Source organism: Calypte anna, chromosome 26, assembly GCF_003957555.1.
Source record: "Calypte anna isolate BGI_N300 chromosome 26, bCalAnn1_v1.p, whole genome shotgun sequence".
Taxonomy (NCBI): domain Eukaryota; kingdom Metazoa; phylum Chordata; class Aves; order Apodiformes; family Trochilidae; genus Calypte; species Calypte anna.
Window position 1 is genome coordinate 2914559 of NC_044271.1, and position 20452 is coordinate 2935010.

General features: G+C 43.3%; 1 protein-coding gene across 2 annotated transcripts; it reads left to right on the forward strand.

Annotated features, from left to right (window-relative positions):
* The first annotated feature begins 1085 nt into the window (after positions 1 to 1085).
* NUCKS1 (nuclear casein kinase and cyclin dependent kinase substrate 1) lies at positions 1086 to 20288 on the forward strand. Of its 2 annotated transcripts, none has more exons than XM_030465310.1 (8): positions 1086 to 1442; positions 9394 to 9443; positions 10491 to 10596; positions 11967 to 12022; positions 12326 to 12478; positions 12706 to 12858; positions 13637 to 13783; positions 14453 to 20286. In XM_030465310.1, exons 1-8 carry the CDS (start codon positions 1426 to 1428, stop codon positions 14650 to 14652), a joined length of 882 nt encoding a protein of 293 aa, XP_030321170.1. In that variant the 5' UTR covers positions 1086 to 1425; the 3' UTR covers positions 14653 to 20286. The 2 variants fall into 2 exon arrangements, with proteins under 2 accessions (XP_030321170.1, XP_030321169.1); XM_030465309.1 differs by having other exon boundaries at positions 1100 to 1442; positions 13634 to 13783; positions 14453 to 20288.
* The last annotated feature ends 164 nt before the right edge of the window (positions 20289 to 20452 follow it).

The following is a 20452-nucleotide window of genomic DNA, read 5'->3' on the forward strand; positions in this document are numbered from 1 at the left end:
GGAGGGAAGGGGAAAATGGGGGCAATAATCCTGATAATAAAATCTATGCTTTGTAATTTTTATTTTTTTTTTTTGGCATTTCTTTGTTAAGAAGGATTTCAGAGTAAACTCAGGGCTGATGACTGTAACAAAAAATAACTGAAAACCCAGTAGCCTTTACGTTTATGATAAGTCCCCCCAACCCAGAGCTGGGGCTCAGCAGGTAGGTGCAGGTGGGATGAAGGATTCGGGGGATGAAGGAAAGACACCGGGAATGCCAGGGGATTTCATGGCCTGTCCGGACCCCCCTGGGTCCCTCTCGGCTGTCCCTGACCTGTTTGTGTATTCCCCCGGCCCCGAATGCCCCCGATCCCGCATGACAAAGGCTCCAAGCCGAGAGGAACCTCGCTGCCATCCCCCTGGGGCCGGGATCCCCCTTGGGGCCCTAACCTCCCTCCCTAAGTCCCGGGAAAGGCCGGGATAGGCCCAGCCCCAGGGGGTGGGGGGGCTCTGAGGGGCCCCGCAGCCCCTGCCCGTGGGACGCCGCGGCCCAGACCCTCAGGCCACATATTTCCGTGGGGCATCGCCACCCACGGGAGGGTAAAACCGTGAGAGCAGCGCTGGCGGGCGGGCCCGGGGCGGTGCCGCGGGGTCCTCGACGCCCCCGGGGCCGCTGTGAGGCGGAGCGACGCTGCCCCGCGTTTTCCCTCCAAAACCGCGCCAGGGCCCCGCGCGGCGAATCTGCGGATCGCGCCTCGCGGCCCCACAGGCCCCCGCACACCGCGGGAAAAATCCGAGCGGGGTAGCGGCGGTGGAGGAGCGGTGTGGGAGGGGAAGGACGGGGCGGCCCGGTGCGGAGCGGCGGCGGGGGAAGGCCGGGAGCGGGCGGCGAATCTGCCGGCGGCACCGCGGCCGCGCTCTGCCGCTCACAGCAGCTTGAGCGTGCGAGGCGTCCTCGCCCCCCCCTTCCCCTCCCCGCGGGGAGAGTGGGCGGGGCCTTCCCGCCGTGATGGTTCGAACGAGCCAATGGGTCGCGGCGATCCGCCGTCCGCGACCAATGAGGGAGGGAGGGGGCGGTGCCAGCGGGGTAGGCTGCACCGCCCCCTGCTCGCATCCTCTCGGCGGTGAGAACGCGACCATTTTGCGGGGGGGATCGGCGAGCGGCGGTAACCGCGGCGGCGGAACGGTGACCGCGGGCGGGGGGGCCGCACGGCCCAGGCTGAGGAGCGGCTGTCTCCCGCGGCGGGGCTCGGGCCGGCGGCGGAGGCGCCTGAAGGGGGAAAGAGGCTGCTCCGGAGGCGCGGCCCGAGGCGCTGGGCCCAGGGCTCCCGCTCGCTCCGGGGAAGGGACGGGCGACGCCGAGCCCGCACCGAGCGACCGTTTTTTTTCTCCTTCCCCTCAGCGCTGGGCGGCGTCCCCCGGGCCGGGCCCGAACCGCCGGGGAAAATGTCCAGGCCTGTCAGGTGAGTCCTTGGCGGAGCGCGGAAGGCCCCGCTCCCGCCTCTCCTCCCACCCGCGGCGCCAGCGCTGCCTCCTTCCCTCCCTCCCTCCTTCCTTCCCTCCCTCCTCCCGGGCCCGGCCCCCGGCGCTGTAGGCCCACGGGCCCTCCCCGCTGCAGGCCTCGCCGCAGGCCGTGCTCGGGGCAGGGGCAGTCCCGGGCGAGGGGGCCCAGGTCCTCCCGAGTGGCCGCGGGGCGGGAAGGGGGGTGCAGGAGTGCGGTGGGGCTCCCGCAGGGCGAGGGGCGGCGGGGCCCGGGGAGAGGCGGGCGTGCGCGGCGGGGAGGCAGGGAGACCGTGCGGATGCAGCATGGGCCGTGTTCTCCTGCATTCTCCCCCCACCTCGCCCACCCCCCTTTTTTCTTCATTTTTTCCTTCCAACTTTTTTTTTATATATATATATATATTTCTTTTTTTCCGCGGCTGCCTGCTGGCCTGGCTGCGGGGGGATGTGCGTGGCCCCCGGGGGGAGCAGGGAGGCGGCGGCAGAGCTGTTGGCCGTTCCGGGGGGGGTGTAAAGGAGGCCTTGGGAGAGGCTGCGTGCAAGCGACCCACATTTTGTAACGGGAAAAGTGAAATCTTTGCCATCCACCGTGACCCACTTCGTGCGGAGCGGGCGGGCGAGAGGCGGTGTCGGGCAGCGGGGCCTCTGCCGCAGCTCACCCCGCACCCCCTTCCTGGAGCAGGGGGAAAGCGTGGGGAGGGGAAAAGGAGGAGGGGGGGGGGACGGGGACGAAGAGACCACGCTGGCTGGGGGAGGGGACACGCACATGCAATACGCCGTGACCAGAGAGGGTCTGGAGGAGAGGGGCTGTGCAGGCAAGTTAAACCACGTTTAGGGGAGGAGTTGGGAGGAGCCGCCCCCTCTGCTGGGAGCAGCATTGAACACACGCCCTGTTCCTCCCGGCCGTAGCTGGCTGCTCTCCTAGGGTCGGTTTCCTTCTGGTGTTTCCCCCCCACCCTCCCGAGGGGGCTGGTTTGAGGTCGTGGGGAGGAGGAGGAGGAAGGCGTCGGTCGTTGAGCTAAAAGGGCTGAGTTCTCCCAGCGGCAAGGGAGGTAGGTCCGTGGTGTTCGTGTCCTCAGTTGGATTTGGAGCGTGGAGTTGCAGGGGAATCGAAGCTGCGGGGGTGAATCGTGGTGTTTTTGACAGCCACAGCACAGAGGAGCTATCTGAAAGTTGACTGACTGTGTTGGTTCAGTTTTACTTTTCTATGGAAAGTAGTCAGGGAGTCATGTTTTAATTCAGATTATCTGTTTAGGAAAGCTGAGAGGTTTCATAAGGTGTTGTTTGAATGCTCTGGAAATGTTTCCCTCTCCAGATAACTTAAGTAACTGGGCATACATTTCTTCCCATATCATATTGTCTGGAGGTGTGAATCCTAGAGGTGTAGATCCCAGGTGTTTTGATTCTTTTGGACTTATAAATATGAAAATAAGTGTGACTATAGAACTTGAAAATACCCATTTATAGATGATAGCCTTAGTATGTAAGCAATACCTTTAATAGGCTAGAGTTCAAAAAATAAACAGAAACTAGGTTTGCTTGACTAACTAGGGAGGTTGTCACAGTGATTAGTGAACTACTTGGGGTTTTGTAGGGCTTTTTTTGTCCAGTGTTGCATGGAGAGGTGAGGGGAAATAAAGGTCACAGTTCCAGTGTTAGGGAATGGTCTTGAGTCCAGAAGGTGGATGAACAGGGTTGGGTATACCCAGAGCATCATCCTTTTTTAAGGCATGACTTAAAAATGTGACTCGTGGTCTGATGGTGAATGGCAGTGTTCTGAGGGACAGTGGGGATGTGATTTGCTGCTTAGTGACACTGGAGTCTGTGTTCTGCTGGTGGTTTGCTCACCAGGTCTGGAGTCCTGCTGCAGGTAAGAAAAGTGTTGAGTCTTTGAAAGTAGAGCTGCTCAGGTTCTTGGTATTAAGTAACTTTGTAAGCAACCATTTCTTAAAAATAATGAATAATAATGATATTATTTATGATTTAATGTTATGATAAAATAATATTATTACTGGTGGTGGTGAGGGGGTTTTGGTTTGAGGTTTTAGGTGCTAAAAGAAACCCAGAGCCTGATTGTTGGTGGTGCTGTAGGTAGGGTTCCATGGGAAGGTGAGGGCTAGCAGGAGTTTTCAGTGGTCACTCTTTGCATGTGGAATTTTATCCAGAATGGGAAGATCCTGCAGTGTTGTGAAAGATCTGACATCTTGCCCTCCAGTGAGAGGCACTGGCCTCCAGGAAGATCAGGTGCCAAAGTCCAGCAGGTTGGTAGCAGCAGAAAGCCTCTGGCACGTGGCAGGAATAGATCTGGCAATCCAGTGCTCAGTGTATTTAATAGCCCTTGTAAATACTCCCTGGCTAGTACATTCCTGCACTTGGTAGTAACAGGAGAACTCTAATGATAGATTTAAGTCAAAAGCCTTTAAAATTGTTTGTGTCCTTTTTCTGGATTTTTTAGTTTATTGTTGGTCCTCTGGAAGTCTGTTGAAAAGTTCCTTATTAGGCTAAGATTTAGTGTTGGAAAAAGCTTTTCTTTTTTCAGTGGTCTTGGAATTAATTTCTGCTAGTTTCTAGTGAATATGTACACACCTAAAACAATGAACTTCATAAAATCCAACATACATCCCCAGTTTCTGCTTCAGACTCAGGCTGGTTGTTGAATTCAGTTTCTTAAAGATATTTAAACAGTAGTAATAGAGTCCTGGTATTTACAAGCCTGGTGTGCCTGACTCTGGGAGCCAAGCACATTCTGCACAGTTAAACTCCTGGGTGGGGAATGATGGCATCTGCAGCAGTGCTGGAAAACTGCAAGAAGTAAAAAAGGAACCCATAGTTAGTGACCCTCCACATCCTGTGGCTAACTCTTAAGAGCAAAAATCATTTGGAGCTGATGGTTACAGTATTATGTCCCTGTCTCTTCTTGAATAGCAATGAAATAAACTGGCTTGAGCCACTGTTCTTATATCCAGCATCAATTAATGTATTTTAAGTAAGAATTTTAACTTGAGGTTTGGTCGAGCTTGCTTCTGCCTGGCCTCCTTGGTCACTTTCACTTGCTGGTCCTCCTCTCCTGCAAAATGAAATGCTGTGGGCAAGGTTGGAAGCCACGGGGGATTTCTATTTGTTAATTTTAAGATTAAAGCAGTTACAGATTGATCTATCTGGGTGCTTCAGGGCCTTAAGTTCTTAATTTTTCTTTGTTAGTAAGTCTTGAATCCCTGTATTGCATTGGCTCCACAGTGGGAAGGGTGATCATTTGACATTTTCCTTGCAGGCAAAAATATGTTCATCTATTAAATATAACTTGTTGCCAGTGTTGTACCTGGACTGTGTAACATAGAAATGTTGTGATTCTGGAAATCTTCCATGGGGTAGCAGGAAAACAACACTTCCTTGGAGACTGGCATTTAACTTGAGTAATGTCTGTGGTGGTGTCCAGAGATAAGCTAGAGACACTTCCCAGATCAGTAAAAAGATACAATCCTTGCTCTGAAAACATTCAGTGTAAAGACAGACAGAAAGCAAGATAGAGGTGCAATAAAAATAAATCAACACCAGGAACAACACAGATTGCAGAATTTATTTTTCTGTGTGTGTGTTTTGGGGTTTGTTTTTTCCCCTTGTGTGCATCAAAACATTTCATATGGTATTTAAAACTTCTCAATTGTTAGGTTCAAATGGAGAATGGGCACAAGGCTGCTTAAACTGTTGCTGCATAAACCATTTAATTGTTTTATGGAGTTTCAAGTCATGTGTATCCCTAAAAATTCTGCAGATACCATGAGCAGTGCCTAGGAGTTACACCAAGGGCAGAGCCAAACACTGACCTCTGTAATTGGGACCCTGTAGTCGGTGAGTCCTGTCTGAGTCCAGCTGTGCCAAAGACTAACCCCATAGTGACCTCTTTTAGGTACATGACTGTCACTAGGCTGCCAGCTTTCAACTTCTGATGCATAATTGTAAGTGAATGTCTGTTCATTTAGGGCCTCAAGCTAGCACTGTTTTGCACAACTTTAAAAATACCTGTACGAAATATTTCCTGTCGTTTGTTGGGTGGTTTTTTTTCCTGTCTTTGTATTAAAAAGACACCAAAAGTGTGCTTGTAATGGCAATGCTTCTTGCTGATGTGTTGACCCCCAAGTGGGACAGCTTTTCCAGCTGGGATGAGAACCAGAAAGTGAAATTGACCTCTGTGTGCCAGGCAGCACCACCTCCCCAGGGCAGGGAGGGCCGGGCCAGATTCCACAAGTGCTGAGGTTGATGGGTAGATTGGTTAGTTAAAAAAAAATAAATAATAAATTACAGTAACCATTTAATCTGTTACTCATTTTATTGTATGAGAGGATGGGTTGGTACTTCTGCTGGTAATCATTTGACCTGAACATTCCTCTTCAGTGCATGAGGAGATCAGTTACTAGCTTTTGGAGGACTCCTGGCCTTCACACTTGGACTTTACCTGTGGTTTTTCATGCCTGTGGGGGTGTGCCTTATCTGGGGATCTGAGGGTTGCCTTTTAACAAAACAAAAGCTTTCTAACTGAGAGTTTGTATTCAGGTGTGTTCAATTCCAAAGACTGAGAGCTTAGGGACCTCCCTAGCTGTGAAGGGGGTGTTACTATTTAATCCTTGTTCAATGGTACAGGCATTCAGTGTTAATGTTAATGCTGCCTTTCATAATTTCAGAATTTCAGGTTGGTAGGCATGGAATAGAGGTGGTAAGAATTACTGTTCTGTTCTGATTTTTAAATTAAATTACCGGAGTATTACTTTGCTAAGTGTTTCCAAAATAACGTGTTGGTGACTCACTAGATGAGTTACTCTTTATTCCAGAAATACTGAACTGACAGCTGTTACTAAAATTCTATGCTGTCAGGACCTTTATCTTTACCTTTCCTCCCCCTGTTCCTTTTCACATGCACTTAATATGTTAAGCTGAGTTAGCAAGTAAGTTACCTTAACATTTCAGTGCATACTGTAGACCAGACTGAACAATATCCACTTGAGGTGGTCAGTTTAATTTTAATTTAACAAATAGTTTATTTTTAATTTAACAAATAGTTTGGTTTTGGGTTTTTTTGTTTTCTTTTTTTGGTCTGGTTTCTTGCATGAACATCCAGTCTTTACTCTTGGCAAAGATAAACTCTTCATTGACAAAACCAGCAATATTTCTTTTCTGGTCCTTAACTCCAGTGAATTACCTACAATGTTTTTATCACCTTGGTGTAATAAAAGATGCAGTCTGTGGTTACTGAGCATTGCACATCAGCACTGTTTACAGTTCCCAAGAAAAACATGAGTTGATCTGAATGGGGTGAATGATGAGTGGAGAGTGAGGAGAATGGCAGATGCAAGAACTGTTTGATGTTTCTGTCCTTGTGAGCTGCTCTGGTTCTGCTGGGAAGATTTGCAGATTTCTCTCTGCAGTCATATCAGTGTAGATATCTATCCTGGCTTCCCTCCTTGCCCTGCAAAACAAGATAAAGGCCCAAATAGGTCCCTTTTTGTCTTCTGACAGAGTGGTATTTTTAATTTTTTTTATATACAAGTATCACTACTCCTCTTGACCTGGTAATGAGCCTCGTGGGATTTACTTCTTAGCTGTAAACATAGGGTACAGTGCTTACAGGAAGGATGTTTTCCATAGGGATAGGGGTTTTGTTCATGTTTTATCTGTGTTGTATTTTTAGTACCTGATTTAATATAGGTCTGACTAAAATAAATGAGATGAAACTGACCAGCTTACTAGGAGATGGTACTACTGCAACTTCTATCTTGTTAAATAAGCAATGTCAGAAACCAATTTTTTTACTAAGCTGCTGGAACACTATATGTGGCAATTCTACTTTTCTCCTGTTTCTGTTTTTAGAGGAGGAAAAAACCCTCACAGCTGATACTTAGACCAAATAAAACATTGTATTTACATACTTTATTGTTCTTAAGATGCTTACCAGAATCAAATCAGTATTTTCACATGTGAGATGGGTCAGGAGGCAATTTTCAGGAAGACTACCTGTCAGGACAGGAATTTGGAGACCCAGATGGTACAGCATAAAATCTTGCCAATAGTTGTATTGCTAAATAGGGATTTTCCCATCCTGGGCAGGGGAGGGAGCTGAGGAGGACTCTGCAGCATGTGGCTCTTGTACTTTGTTCCACTCACGTGTACACTGAAGCTTGGATGGGATTCAGCCTGGAGAAATCTTAAAAACTGCTCTTGCCTTCCTTTGGGTTTTGTTGAGGGGCTGAGGTGCTTTATTTTTGAAGTGTTTAAGAGGTTTGAGTGGAAGGTTGAAATACAAGAATTGCCCTCCTGCTTCTGAAGTCTGCTGCTGTAAGCCAAGAGTAGAGATCCTTGTACAGGAGGGGGACTTAGAATTGATTTTAAATGGATCAGCAGCCCAAATGCAGCAGTGGCTTTTTGGGGTATCTTTCAACTGCAGAGTTTTATCAGCAGTGCCTGGTGTTAATCACAGAGTGCTGCTCATTGATGAGAACTGAATGAAATGCACCAGCCATGGAGAGGGGAAGGGAGTTGTGGTTCTGGTGCTGGATGGAGCTTGTCCTGGCTTCTCCTTGCAGCAGTCCTCAAGCCTGTGGTAGGTCACTTCACCTCCTGCTTGCCTGACTTGTAGCTGTAACAGTGAGTTCAGCTGTTGATTTTAGTTGATTACTAAAAACTCAAGTTGCTCCTTGGCTCTGGGTCCCAGGGATTGTAACCGGTGTGTGTGGAGGGGTGTCCAAATCTTGGGTGGCTTTTTCAGCTCTTTCCTTTTCCCACTGCATGTCAGCTGTAAGACATGGATGTTTGGAGTCTTTTGAGGTGTTATCAGGTAGAACTCATATAATTCAGGTGTGTAGTTGTCTTGGCTCCCTTTAGCAGCTGTTATGCCTTGTCAATAAAATAGTTGAGCAAATAGCCACCAATTACTTACATCTTGGTAAATTAGAGGAACAGACCTAATTTTGATGGCAAGTGGTGCATTTATTTCAGTAACAGCTGCTTGTGTAGTTAACTAATTTCATTTAGAATTGGCCTTTGCATTTGCAGTGTTAATGACACCTCATTACCTGTGCTGCTCTCATGTGGGTTAAAGAGCAAAGAGGGTATTCCTGAGGTTAAGAAAGTGTTGGTCTGTGCTGCTGTCCAAAACCACATCTTGGTGAAGTGCCTGTCTCTTTTCAGTGGTGTGCCTGATGATACTGTTAAGCACTGTAATAGTTCTTTTCCATTTTGTTAGAACATCAAATAACCTGAGAGAGCTCCTTAGAAGCCCCTGGTGAAAACTTAAAAAAGCTTCAGAAATGGGGTTCACATGGGAAACCAAAAATCTGGAGAAAAGTCCAAAAGAAAAGATGATGATGTTGAGGTGGAGAAACAGAAATTCAGAAGAGGGCATTACAGAATGTTTAGCTGCTTCCTGATGATATCTGTGTACTTGTTTTGTACCTGGAATCCCAACCTTAAATATCACAGCTTTGAGCCACTGTGTGAGGGCTTAAAATCAAGGCTGCTGCAGACTCTGCTTTGAAGAGTGCTTTCAGCAGGAGAGCTGTGATAATGATAGATGTGTAGTTTGAATAATGAAAGAACCCTTCCACAGGTTAACAGGGCTCTTCCTCACTGCAGTCAGGAGCCATACGAGTGCTACTTTTCAAAAAGCACTTGAAAATTCTGAGGATATAATCCAGTCTATTACCAGATTATTAGTGGATTGTTCTCTTCAGGAAAATACTAGAATACACTGTGTGTTCATTTCTGATTTCAGAGGAATAGGTGACTTCTTTGTGAGAATTTCCCTGGGATACTTTTGGGCTACAAGTCCTATACTGGGGGTAAGGGTATGGTGCTTTACTTGCAGAAAGCTTTTTTATCTCTGAGATAAGGAATTGCTAATTTTTCCCCCCTGCTTTTTAACAGGAACAGGAAGGTGGTCGATTACTCCCAGTTTCAGGAATCAGATGATGCTGGTAAATGGCTTTTTCTTAACAATATAATGATCTTGGGCTAGAGCAGTTAATTTATTGCTTTGCATATTAATTGTTTTGCTTCTAGTCACATCAGTAATTTAAATTCTAAGGAGTTCCTGCCTTCACAGTCTCTGGACTGTTAATGAGTATTTGAAAATCTAATGATTCTCGTATGTTTTGTATTAAACAAACAATGGTGATAGAAATCTTATTATTTAATGCTTGTATTGTTGTAGTGCCTTGAGGCTGTTGGCAGCAACTGTCTTCTTCCTTGCTCTATGTTATGTTCTGTGGCAGAATCTCCCTGATGCAACTTCTTGCTCCAGAAAAAAGATGTTTTCAATTCATTTTAGTAGACTCTACTTAATCCCACAGTGTCAGACAAGTTTGTGAAGTGCATCTAAAAAAAAAAATTCCTTGTATGTTCTGTGTGAATTAATGAAATATTTCTGCAAGCTGTATGGAATATGTTTTGTGTTCTTAGAAAACAGACATATTGCTACTGTTTACTAAGTGAAGCTGCACTGATAATTAATGGAAACAAATCTGCATAGTTCTTAATTGTAGTCCTGTTACACAATACCTTACACAACATGAGTAATAGTTGTAAAAAATGATTCTGTAAACTGCTATATGATAAACTTTTTCTCATAGAACAGTAAATAAAGCATTTGCTGTTAAAAGTATATAGAAAAATGTATGGATATTAACTTTGAATAGATTTACATAACTGTGTTTCTGGCTAGCTGTAAAATTGTTACTGTGTCCTGTTGTGAGGGTTTTTCTGTGTTTCCTAATACTCCTGTGTCAGACTTGAATGTATGCAGCATTTTTATTCTGCTCTTTGCAGAAGAAAAGGTAAATCACTATTTTTAAGACAGGACTTTGCATCCATCAAGTTTTGTTTGAAGCTTTGTGATCTTTTTTTTTTTTTGAAGGGCTTCTTTTTGATGTGCATGAAATGGTCAGTTTAAGTTATAGCTGAGGAAGTCAGTTTGCTGGGAACTAGGAGTTTGATTCAAAACCATTTTGTACTGTCCCGTCCAGATGAAGAATATGGAAGAGATTCAGGTCCCCCATCCAAGAAAATCCGTTCCTCTCCCCGGGAGGCTAAAAATAAGAGGAGATCTGGGAAGAATTCTCAGGAGGACAGGTAAAAGCAGCGCTTCTGTCATGAACTTGTCTCCAAACCTTTATCCTGGATGTGGGGAGCAGTATCTTCTAGGAGGAACAATTTGAAGTGGCATTCAGGGTCTACAGTGGAAGATGTGGAGCTCTTAATCACAGAGCTTGCATAACCAGCTTGGACATTGAAGTGGTTTTGTCTTATTTGAGTAGACAGAGAAATCATGTGTAAAGTACTTGTCAGGAGTACCTTGCCATTAGATAGCTGGAATGGAAGGGAATATGGTCTGAATAAAAAAGCTGGCAACTAGTACAATTCCCCAGGTAAGTTGGTGGAAAGATGCATTTCACTTTCCCCAGGCTTTTCAGTAGGTTCAGAGCATTCCTGTGGTTAAAGATTAACTGGGGCAGAGTGGCAGTTAGGAGTAGCGACCATTTGTTAGTGTGGGGGTTCTTTGTTTCCCATTTCCTGTTTTGTTTTAATTCAGAATCAATGTGTTTTGATAACCCAGCTGCTCCAGCAGTGTGAAAGTGTGAAATTGACTGCTTTCCTGACAGACACTAACTTCAGGGGTGGAGATTCTTCCACCTGGCTTGTGTTTTTGAAGTCCAAAGTGTCTCTTTATTCTGTGTGCTGAATATGGATAATTTACCACTAGATATGCTTAGGAGGCTTCCCCATCATACTCCATAAGTTGAAAGCTGAATTTATGCTTGGGAATATTTGCAAGGCCCACCTGCTGTTGTGAACTGAGGAGGAGAGACTGTTTTCACCCTGGGTAACCTGAAACCCAAGATATAATGGATATGACATATAAAGAAATTGGGCTAGGCAGCTCCCAAAGCAACTAACTTGGCCTGGATGTCCTGTTAGCTTTGGGGATTTTTAAGTATGTATGTGATACACATTTCTGTGTATCACAAACATTGCAGAGGGTTTGCATGTAAAACAAATTCATGTCTTTAAATGATTGAAATTACATCAAGAGAAGTGATGACTGTAAATATTCAGAATAAACTTTGATGCCATTTATAGGCTCGGACATACATTACCATATAAAAACTACAAAATTCTAGGTGTAAACTGGAAAACATCTGGAGTATTGGTAGGTTTCAGAGTGAAGCAAATGGTTCCTCTCAACCCTCTTATTTCCTGGTTGGCTCACTTGATTCCATGTGGGTTTGTGTGTGATTCAGAGATGGAACATTATCTTTCTGTCCATGATAACTACATATACAGCTGAGTAATCCTGAATTATAATGTGGTAATGTCCAGGAAAAGTGCATATTCCCAGCCTAGAGATCAGTTTGTTCTCTGAAAGTGGGTATGTTCCATTCAGCTGTGAGTGAAACTGAAGTTAAAACAGCAGGCAAACCCTGTCTTTCTCTCATTTTCAGTGAGGATTCAGAAGAAAAAGATGTGAAGACTAAGAAAGATGATTCACACTCAGCAGGTAACTAGTTACATGATATAAAGACCAGGTTCTCAGAGTTACAGGAGCAGGATTTGACATGGGAAATTGTTCTGAGGAGAGGAGCATGTACTTTTTTTTAATACACTTATCTTAAGCTCTATGCTGCCTCTACTGCTGTTGGTTCCAGCCTTCGTTTGGGATAACAGATTTTTTTTTGTGTAACATGCTGCCAGAAAGTTTGGCTTCACAGGTAGATCCATGTATGTTCAGCACTTCTCTGTAGGTCTTGTCCATGTTTCAAGATGATACAAGAGACTTCATATCCATGCTGTTTCCTTCCAGATGAAGATTTTGGCAGTGAAGATGATGACTTAGGAGCAGATGATGGCAAAGCTGACAGTGACTATGAGAGCTCTCAAAAAAGCAAAAAAGGAAAAAAGGCTAAACCAGAAAAAAATAAGAGAGCAGCCTCCAAATCCAGGAAAAGGCCTGCAGGTAAGAAAGGGATTGCTTGTGTTTGCAGTGAAAATACTGCTCAGGATTGTTGGGGCACTGCAGAAACTTCCTTCTTGGGTTGAAAGTGACCATGTCCTCCTCACAGCAAGTGTTCTGATTAACTTCCACAGGAGTGACTTGACCTTTGTTTTGTCCCCATGCTGCTCCCAGACAGTTAGGTGGCTCTGTCCTCTATCTTTATTATAACTTGGTGATTTTTGCTGCAGAGGACAGTGAGGATGAGAAAGAAGACCACAAAAACGTCCGTCAGCAACGACAGGCAGCATCCAAAGCAGCCTCTAAACAACGAGAGATGCTTATGGATGATGTGGGCAGTGAGGAGGAAGAGCAAGAGGATGATGAGGCACAGTTCCAGGAGAGTGAGTAAAAGGCATTGTAAAAAGTTCAAATTAATTGTAAAAAGTTCACATGAACGTGACGTGGGTCGAGCACCAGACGTGAGCCAAAGGATCTGACCAGACAGCAAAAGGAGCACAGTTTGCTTTTTGCCTGTGGCAGTAAAGACATAAGTTGTCCTTTTTAGTGATTTCTGTCATAACTGTGCATATGTCCAACAGAGCATGCTTGTATTTTTCACATCTAGAAATTCTTTTTTGAAGTTTGCAGCAAAGGTGCCTGTGTCAATGAAAGTAGCCCTAAAGAATTACTGTGAGGTTCTCAATGCTTCTTGCATTGGGGCTACTTCCAGGTGATTTAAAGTACTTTTTACTTTGACCAACCCAGGATAACAGTTTGTTTCATAAAAAGAGATGGGTTCAGCTGGTAATGAACTTCAGCAAATTCCTGAAATACTGAGCACAAACATGATTGGAGCATGGAGTAAGAGTACCCCTGAAAAGATCACTTCTCTCTGCAAAGAGATTCTCTCATTTTGAGATGGGTTACTTATTAATGAGTTGAAGCATATTTTGAGGACCTCAAAACACTTCTGTTTCACCTTCCTAATTGCTTTATCACTGTCAGGGGATAAAGCTGCTGCTATGTCAGATTTCTTCTGCACAGCAGATAGGTGAAGTTCATAAAGTCACAGAGTCCTACTTTCCTCTCTCTGCAGTTTAACTGGCAAATCTCTCAACTCTTACCCTCTGCTCTTTCCTATTTTTCCAAAAAACTGAAATTTCCTTGTGCTTTCAGCAGATTCAGGAAGCGATGAAGACTTTCTCATGGAAGATGATGATGATAGTGACTATGGCAGTTCAAAAAAGAAAAACAAGAAGGTCTCCAAGAAATCCAAGCCAGAGAGGAAAGAAAAGAAAATGCCGAAGCCTAGGCTAAAGGCTACAGGTGAGTCCATGCAGAGCAACTTCTGCAGTTTGCTTTTCAGGGTCAATTTTCTTTTTCTGCTATAAAAGACTCAGTGGAAGTCTGTAGGCATTCACATGCAGTGTTGAAGGGCTCATTCATGCAACTTGCCATGATTTAAAGCAGCACTGTGAAATAATAAGGCTTTAATTACTTAATGTAAGAGACCGAATTAGGATCTATGTCTTGTTGGCAAACACAGTGAAGATTGCAAAATCTTCCCTATTGAAATGCTGCAGTTTGGCTTTGGGTATCACAGCCAAACAATACAGTTTGTGGTTTGGTTTGGGGCTCATGGCCTTAGTGGCATTTTCAGGGTGGAAGAAGGTGGAGAAATTGGAACCAAAGCAAAATTCGATGTATTTCTCCAGTAAAATCATAATAGCAAAATATATGCTGATTTGATAAGAAGCTATCTATGCTATTTTAGTATGTTATATCCAGTAATTACTCAGGACTTGCAATTAAACAATTTTAAAGTCTTATTAGCTAACCTTTCAGCTCAGCTTTCCTAGTAGGAAGTGCAAAACCCACCATGTGCTCAAAGTAAAATGAAATCAGGTACTGAAGTGTAACTCTTGTTTGGGTAATTTCAGGAGGTTTTGATCTTTGTTGCTGATCATAACTTGGATAAACTCTTTCTTTTATCAGTGACCCCCAGCCCAGTGAAAGGCAAAGGGAAGGCAGGTCGCCCCACAGCTTCCAAGACAACAAAAGAAAAGACCCCATCCCCCAAAGAAGAGGATGAAGAGCCTGAAAGTCCTCCAGAAAAGAAAAAATCAGCCAGCCCTCCACCAGAGAAGTCAGGGGATGAGGGATCTGAAGATGAAGCACCCTCTGGTGAAGATTAGGTGGCAGTTGAGGAAATCTTTGGTTAAAAAAAAAAGAAAAAAAAAAAAGAAAAAAAAAAAGAAAAAAGAAAAAAAGGAAAAAGGAACAGAAAATATACTTAGGGGTAGAACACGGTTTTGGCTGTGGCTTGACTCATGGGCTTTGAATGCTGTCTTTACTTTCAGCTGTTTAATACAGTGTATCCTTTTTTTTAATAAGAGGAAACCCTTATACTGTAATATTTTGAAGTCAATGTTCTCTGTTGGCCATTCCGTTCTCCCTCCCCCACCCAATCTGAAAGCCATTTGAGACAAATTAACAGACCATTTAAATATATTTTTTTTCAAGGGATACTGCAGTTGTGAAGCAATAAGGTTTGAGACTGATAACATGGAAACCATGCTTAAAAATCATTAAGTAGAGTAGATTTCCCAGTGCTGGTAAGAGTTCTTTAAAGCTATTATTCTGTATTTGAATATCTGGAAAATTGAATTTATTCTTTAATGGACTTTTGTTGATAAAAATTCACACTCAGAAAAAATGTAGTTGATATGAGTACCAATTGAGGAAGAGGAAACCTGTGTTTCTTGGGTTCAGGCACGTTTTTCATGGAAAGCAATCAAGAGACTTGTAGATGGTCCATTGTCTTTTCTTGAGAAAAGATCCTCCAATTAGGATGCCATATCTTTTGTCTTTGCTGGATAGGATGTGTTCTGCTTTAGGCAAACTGCAGATCATTCTGTACACATTCAGGTATGTGACAAACAAGCTTCTCATATCCATTAGCTCCTGTATTCCTTCCAGGGTTGGCTATGGATGGGCGGAATAGGGAAGAGAAAAACAATTTTGAAAACTCTGGTTTCCATTTGGGAGTGTGGAAAATTTCTTCGAAGCTTTTCCAAGGGAAAAAAAAAAGTGTAAAACTAAATTCTTTAGGTTTTGGGGCGAGGGGTGTCCTTTTCTAAATGTGAAGCAAAGGATTCCTGTAATGCTCTGGTCAGTCTTGGATCCCATGAGTCATGCCTAAGTGTTTCTCTTCTTTCCCTCCATCTGTCCTAGCCTCTCCAGCTACAGAGTGGGACAGCAGCAGACCCCAATCCCTAGGGAATGTCACCCCAATCCCTAGGGAATGTCACCCCAATACCACTTCCGTTTCTTCATTCTGCCCTTCTGCTCCCTGGGAGGCTTTGCTCCCACAGCAAGGTGTCTGCTCCTAACTCTTGGTCATCATTCTGCTCCCTAAGCCTAAGAAGTGCTGAGTAGGGAACAGTCTTAAAGGATGAAGCTGGGAGAAAGTGGAATTTGGAAGCAGTTGTAACAGGGCTATAGTTTTATAATAAAAGCAGGATGTCCCTCTAAATGCAAGACACTTGAGATATGTGTGGTGGCATTTTAATGTGTTTTTATCAAAGCAGCCATATCCTTTTTTTAAAAGTCAATTATAAAACACACAAACCTTTGTTTTCAAACCCTAATATAGAGGTTGCTGCCATGTTTGTTGGTGGAATTACTGAAAACTGGACCTGCCATTTTTCACTTTTTTTTTTTCTTTCTTAAACCCTTTATGCTTTCTGTATGTTGCTCACAGTTATAGCTGACAAGCTTTGCATCTTTTTTTTTTTTTTGTCACAGAACTACACATTTTGTAACCAGCCTCTTGAAGGTAACATAAGGCAGCTAATAAGTTGGATTTCTGGTGCACGTGCTACCAGATTTTTCATTGTGTTTGGATTTTAGAGAGCTTTTAGATGTGACACACTAATCTGACCAGGAAGGACACTTGGCTGAATGGCACAGGGAGCCTGAATATACTGAGCACAGTGTGGAGCCAAAAATGTGGAACAGAATATTCATATAACAGCTGAGTGATTGTCTTGTGTGATTCATAGCCATGGGTTATATTGAGGCTGGTAAATTACTTTACCTTGGCTTATAAAAAAATTAAGTTCTCTAACATTCTTTAATGAAACTACTGTTGCCATTACAATAAAGGTGATCGGTGTTTCCATTGTAAATCTTTTATTTTTTTTTTGTTTTAAAGTGGTTTAATTTTGCAGAACAGCTTAAGGCTGGAGTGAAGTATCAGTCTTGAAAAAGAAGCAAATGTAATCCCCTCTCCCACACCTCTTCCCACCTTCCAGATTTCTGGAAGAGCAATGTCTTTTGCATTCCTTCTGCTCCTAGTCCAGTGCTTCTTGGGTAACAATGGGAAAATAAATGGCCAAGTTTTAAAAAACATTTGGATTAGATTTGGGGGTAGGATACACTTGTGAATATCTGGCCCAAGTAGCTGTTCCCCTTCAGACCAGACTATGATTCCAGCTGTTCTTGTCTGCTGGATTCTTTGGGTTTATTTTGGTATGAATATGTACAAGGATTACTTAAATGTAGAATACCTCTAGCTGATCTGGTCAAACAGCTCTTTATCTACCCACTAGACCAGATATTTTCTGAAGGGTGTATTTTGTAAATTCCATTTAAAATATATTTTTGGGTTTTTTTCTAACGCAGTTAACTGAAGTTAAGGTTGTGAAAAATATGTTTCTGTTCTCAGTTCAGGTTTTGGACTGGGTTATTTTATGCCTGGCAGTTCTGGCCCTTTATCTTCCAAAACTGTTCTGTTTTCTCATATGTTCATCTCTCATAGCTGTTACAGGCTGCATGATGCTTGTTGAGTTTGTCACAACTCAAACACTATGTAAATCCTCTACTACTTCTGGGATTTTGTAACTTTTTCTATATCTTACTGTTTTGCTGGTTTGTGCAAACACTAAGCCCTAACAGTCTCTTGGTTACTCTGTTAGAAATACAGCTGTTTACATTTTTACAGACAGAAGAAAATTGTGAAGGTTAAAACATTTAGTTTCGGGGTTGTTTTTTTTTTTTAGTACATGACATTTTTCAGTAGTGGCAGACTTAGCATTTTTAAATGTCCTTTTTAATTCATTTGTATAAAGTATTCTGATTTCTTGAAGGAAAGCTGTAAAAATGCCTTTTCTCAAGGAGCATGAGTAGTTCTTCATGGAGCAGAAAAATTTCTTGACAGAAGGTGGTTTTAGAAAGACTCTTCTGTTACACAGCTGTAGTTTTGGAGGCTTTGCAGAGAGGTAAATGCATTTATTCGAAAGTTCATTTAATCTAGTGCCCTGCCCTGGTCTTATTCTTAAAATGGTATTTATAACTAACTTCCATTTTATATCCTTTCATCCATTCTGTTCCTCACCACCATGTTGTCTCACAGTTCTGTTCACTAACACTGCCTTTAGCTGGCCACAAGGCTTCATCTCTACAAATTTGCTATTTCAGCTGGAATTCCATACTAAAGGTTATTTGCTTCAGTTTGTTTGATCAGCATGAGAATGTCAAACATGCCAAGCTAAATGGGTTTCAGAATGGGTTGTGGGTGAGAGGCAAGACTTGGGAAAGGGGCAGCCACAAAGCTTCTGATTTTCTCGTTAAGGTGAAAGCAGCAAAATGGGTGGGGAGAGCAGCAGCACCTTGGGTGACTTCTGCACTTCATGGGTGCCAGGTCATGGTTCTGAGTGTGCTCAGCTCTTCTGCCAGCACACAGCTACATCTGCAAGTGATGGACTACCAGGACTGTGGCAGAAGATTTGCTCAAATTCCTTTTTAATTCCTTTTTTTCTTTTTTTTTTTTTTTCCTTTTTAATCTTCCCCTCCACTGGTGATGGTCACAAAGGTACAATAGACACTGAGGCACCCAGGCTAACAGAGGGAGGGAAGTAAACTGTAACATGCTGGAAGCTTTTGAGCTGTAGAAACTGGTGCTTTGCTTTATGTAATTTGTTTGTGAAGTGTTTATTTTTATAACAGATCATATTGTTGAACACATGGTTCTTAAAAACTACGAACTGATCCGTGAGTTTTAATATTTGAGAAGTGGATGTTCATCTGTTGGGGGAGGCAGGGTATGACAATGTGAGCAGATGGATATTTTAAGGGACACTGTCACAAAATAGTTGCTGGCATATAGGATATGTTGGTTTGGGGGAGTCACATCTATACGTGTAAATTACATAGTTTGTATGTATAGAATCAAATCGAAAAATTTCCCTCAACTCTGAATATTTTCCTACAGTTTCGGGAGGTTTAAATACAAGTTCTGCTCATGAAACTATTCCATTCTTATTGTCCAAGATAATTTTGGGGTTTTTTTAAAGCCCTCAGAGGAATATCTGGGCTCTGAAAGTCGACAGTGTCCTCTCGAGACCTCCCCAAATCAAAGCGTATTCTCGTTTTAGCCTTCCCACTTCAGTCCAGGATTGGCATCTGAATGTCTTCATTGAACTCTTTCTAGTAAAAACGGGAGTATTTCTAATTCTAGCCAAGTTCTCCCCATGTGCTGAGGCTGTGTCTCAACCACTACTGGAGGTGACTCCAGGCTGCCTGCCCCCTTCAGCCAGGGTGACTCGAGTGGGTCCATCGGTCCGCGCATGCTCAGTGTGACTGCAAACCACCATTGTGCATATGCTTTGTATATTGGGGCAAGGGTTTTTTATATATATATTTTGGGAGGGGTAGCGGGTGGGATGGAGAAATAACTCAAAAAATCAGCTTAAGCCAGAATAATGTGTGGAAAAGCCCCTGAAGTATCTGGTGTGTGAGTGCGCGGGTGTGAGTGGGCGCATGGGAGTGTCTGCCATCTTATTCCCTTTGTGTTCTGAGGATTTGTGAGGTTTACTTTTTTTCCTTTTTTTCCCCTGCAATTGTTACAAAAAAAAAAAATTGTAAATAAGAGCTACGTAATTTTTTTGTTTAACCATGAACATCATGTCACAGCAAACCCTGAATTAATCACTTTGAAGGTAGAGGAGGAGACTCCAGGTAGGGCCTTGGGCTATCAGCAAGGCATCATTCTCTGGTATACAATGAATATTTGTCTTGAGTATTTGCAATCCCCTGGTGAGCTTTTCTAAAAATCAGGCTCTTTGCAGTTTCCCTCCCCATCTCCATTTTAATTTTTTTTTTTTTTTCAAATCTGGATTGCAGACAAAGGGGCAGTTGCAAAGCGTTCCAGTGCTGCTGGCAGAGACGTGGGCACCATCTGTGGGCCCGATGGGGTTGGTGACTTGCAATACCTTGACAATACTGAGACCTACCACATGGTACTAGGAGTTAAGTCTGAATGTAACATTAACGCTTTATTTAAAATAAAAACCAACGTTTTTTGTTTTGTTTTGTTTTTTTTTATTATTTTATTTTAAGGGGTTGAAGTGAACATGACTGTTGACCATGTTCGTGAATTATAGATGCAACATTCACTGGTAGAATTGTGTGATGGTCTTTTGTGCTACTTAATTTTACATATTCCAGTCTCTGTATGTACCTGCAAAGAAAGAAAAGAAAATAACAAAACCCTGCTTTGCTTTTATTGAAGGGTTCCCAGGACTGCATACCTGCTCCTGAGCTCTGTTTTAAGTATGTGTATCCTTCGCTTGTATTTTGTATTAAAAAAAAACACAAGGAAAAAGAACCCTTTATTGTTCAGCATGTTGGAATTGTGTCCCCTCTTTTATTTTTCTCCTTTTTGGAATATATTAAGCAACTCATTCTTCTGTATCTTTTATTTTCTTTTGTAAACTTTTTGGTTTTGTTTTAAAAATGGCTTTATAAAAGGGCTTTTATAACCCATGAACATGACTGGTGTAATCTTTCTGCTCTTCAATGGTTATTACTCTTCCATCAGATGCTTTTTATTCTCTGAGATGTAAAAACATGTCCATCTTTCACCAGGTCTGATAGTTTGAGGATTAATTAACTTCCTTTGCAGAGCTTGTGTTTCCTCCAAGGAGTCAAGTT

Bases quoted from the DNA above. Each gene is read 5' to 3' on its own strand.
- NUCKS1 (XM_030465309.1), top strand. The intron at 9,444-10,490 runs GTAAATGGCTTT...TGTCCCGTCCAG, and splicing joins TCAGGAATCAGATGATGCTG to ATGAAGAATATGGAAGAGAT. The intron at 12,023-12,325 runs GTAACTAGTTAC...GTTTCCTTCCAG, and splicing joins AGATGATTCACACTCAGCAG to ATGAAGATTTTGGCAGTGAA.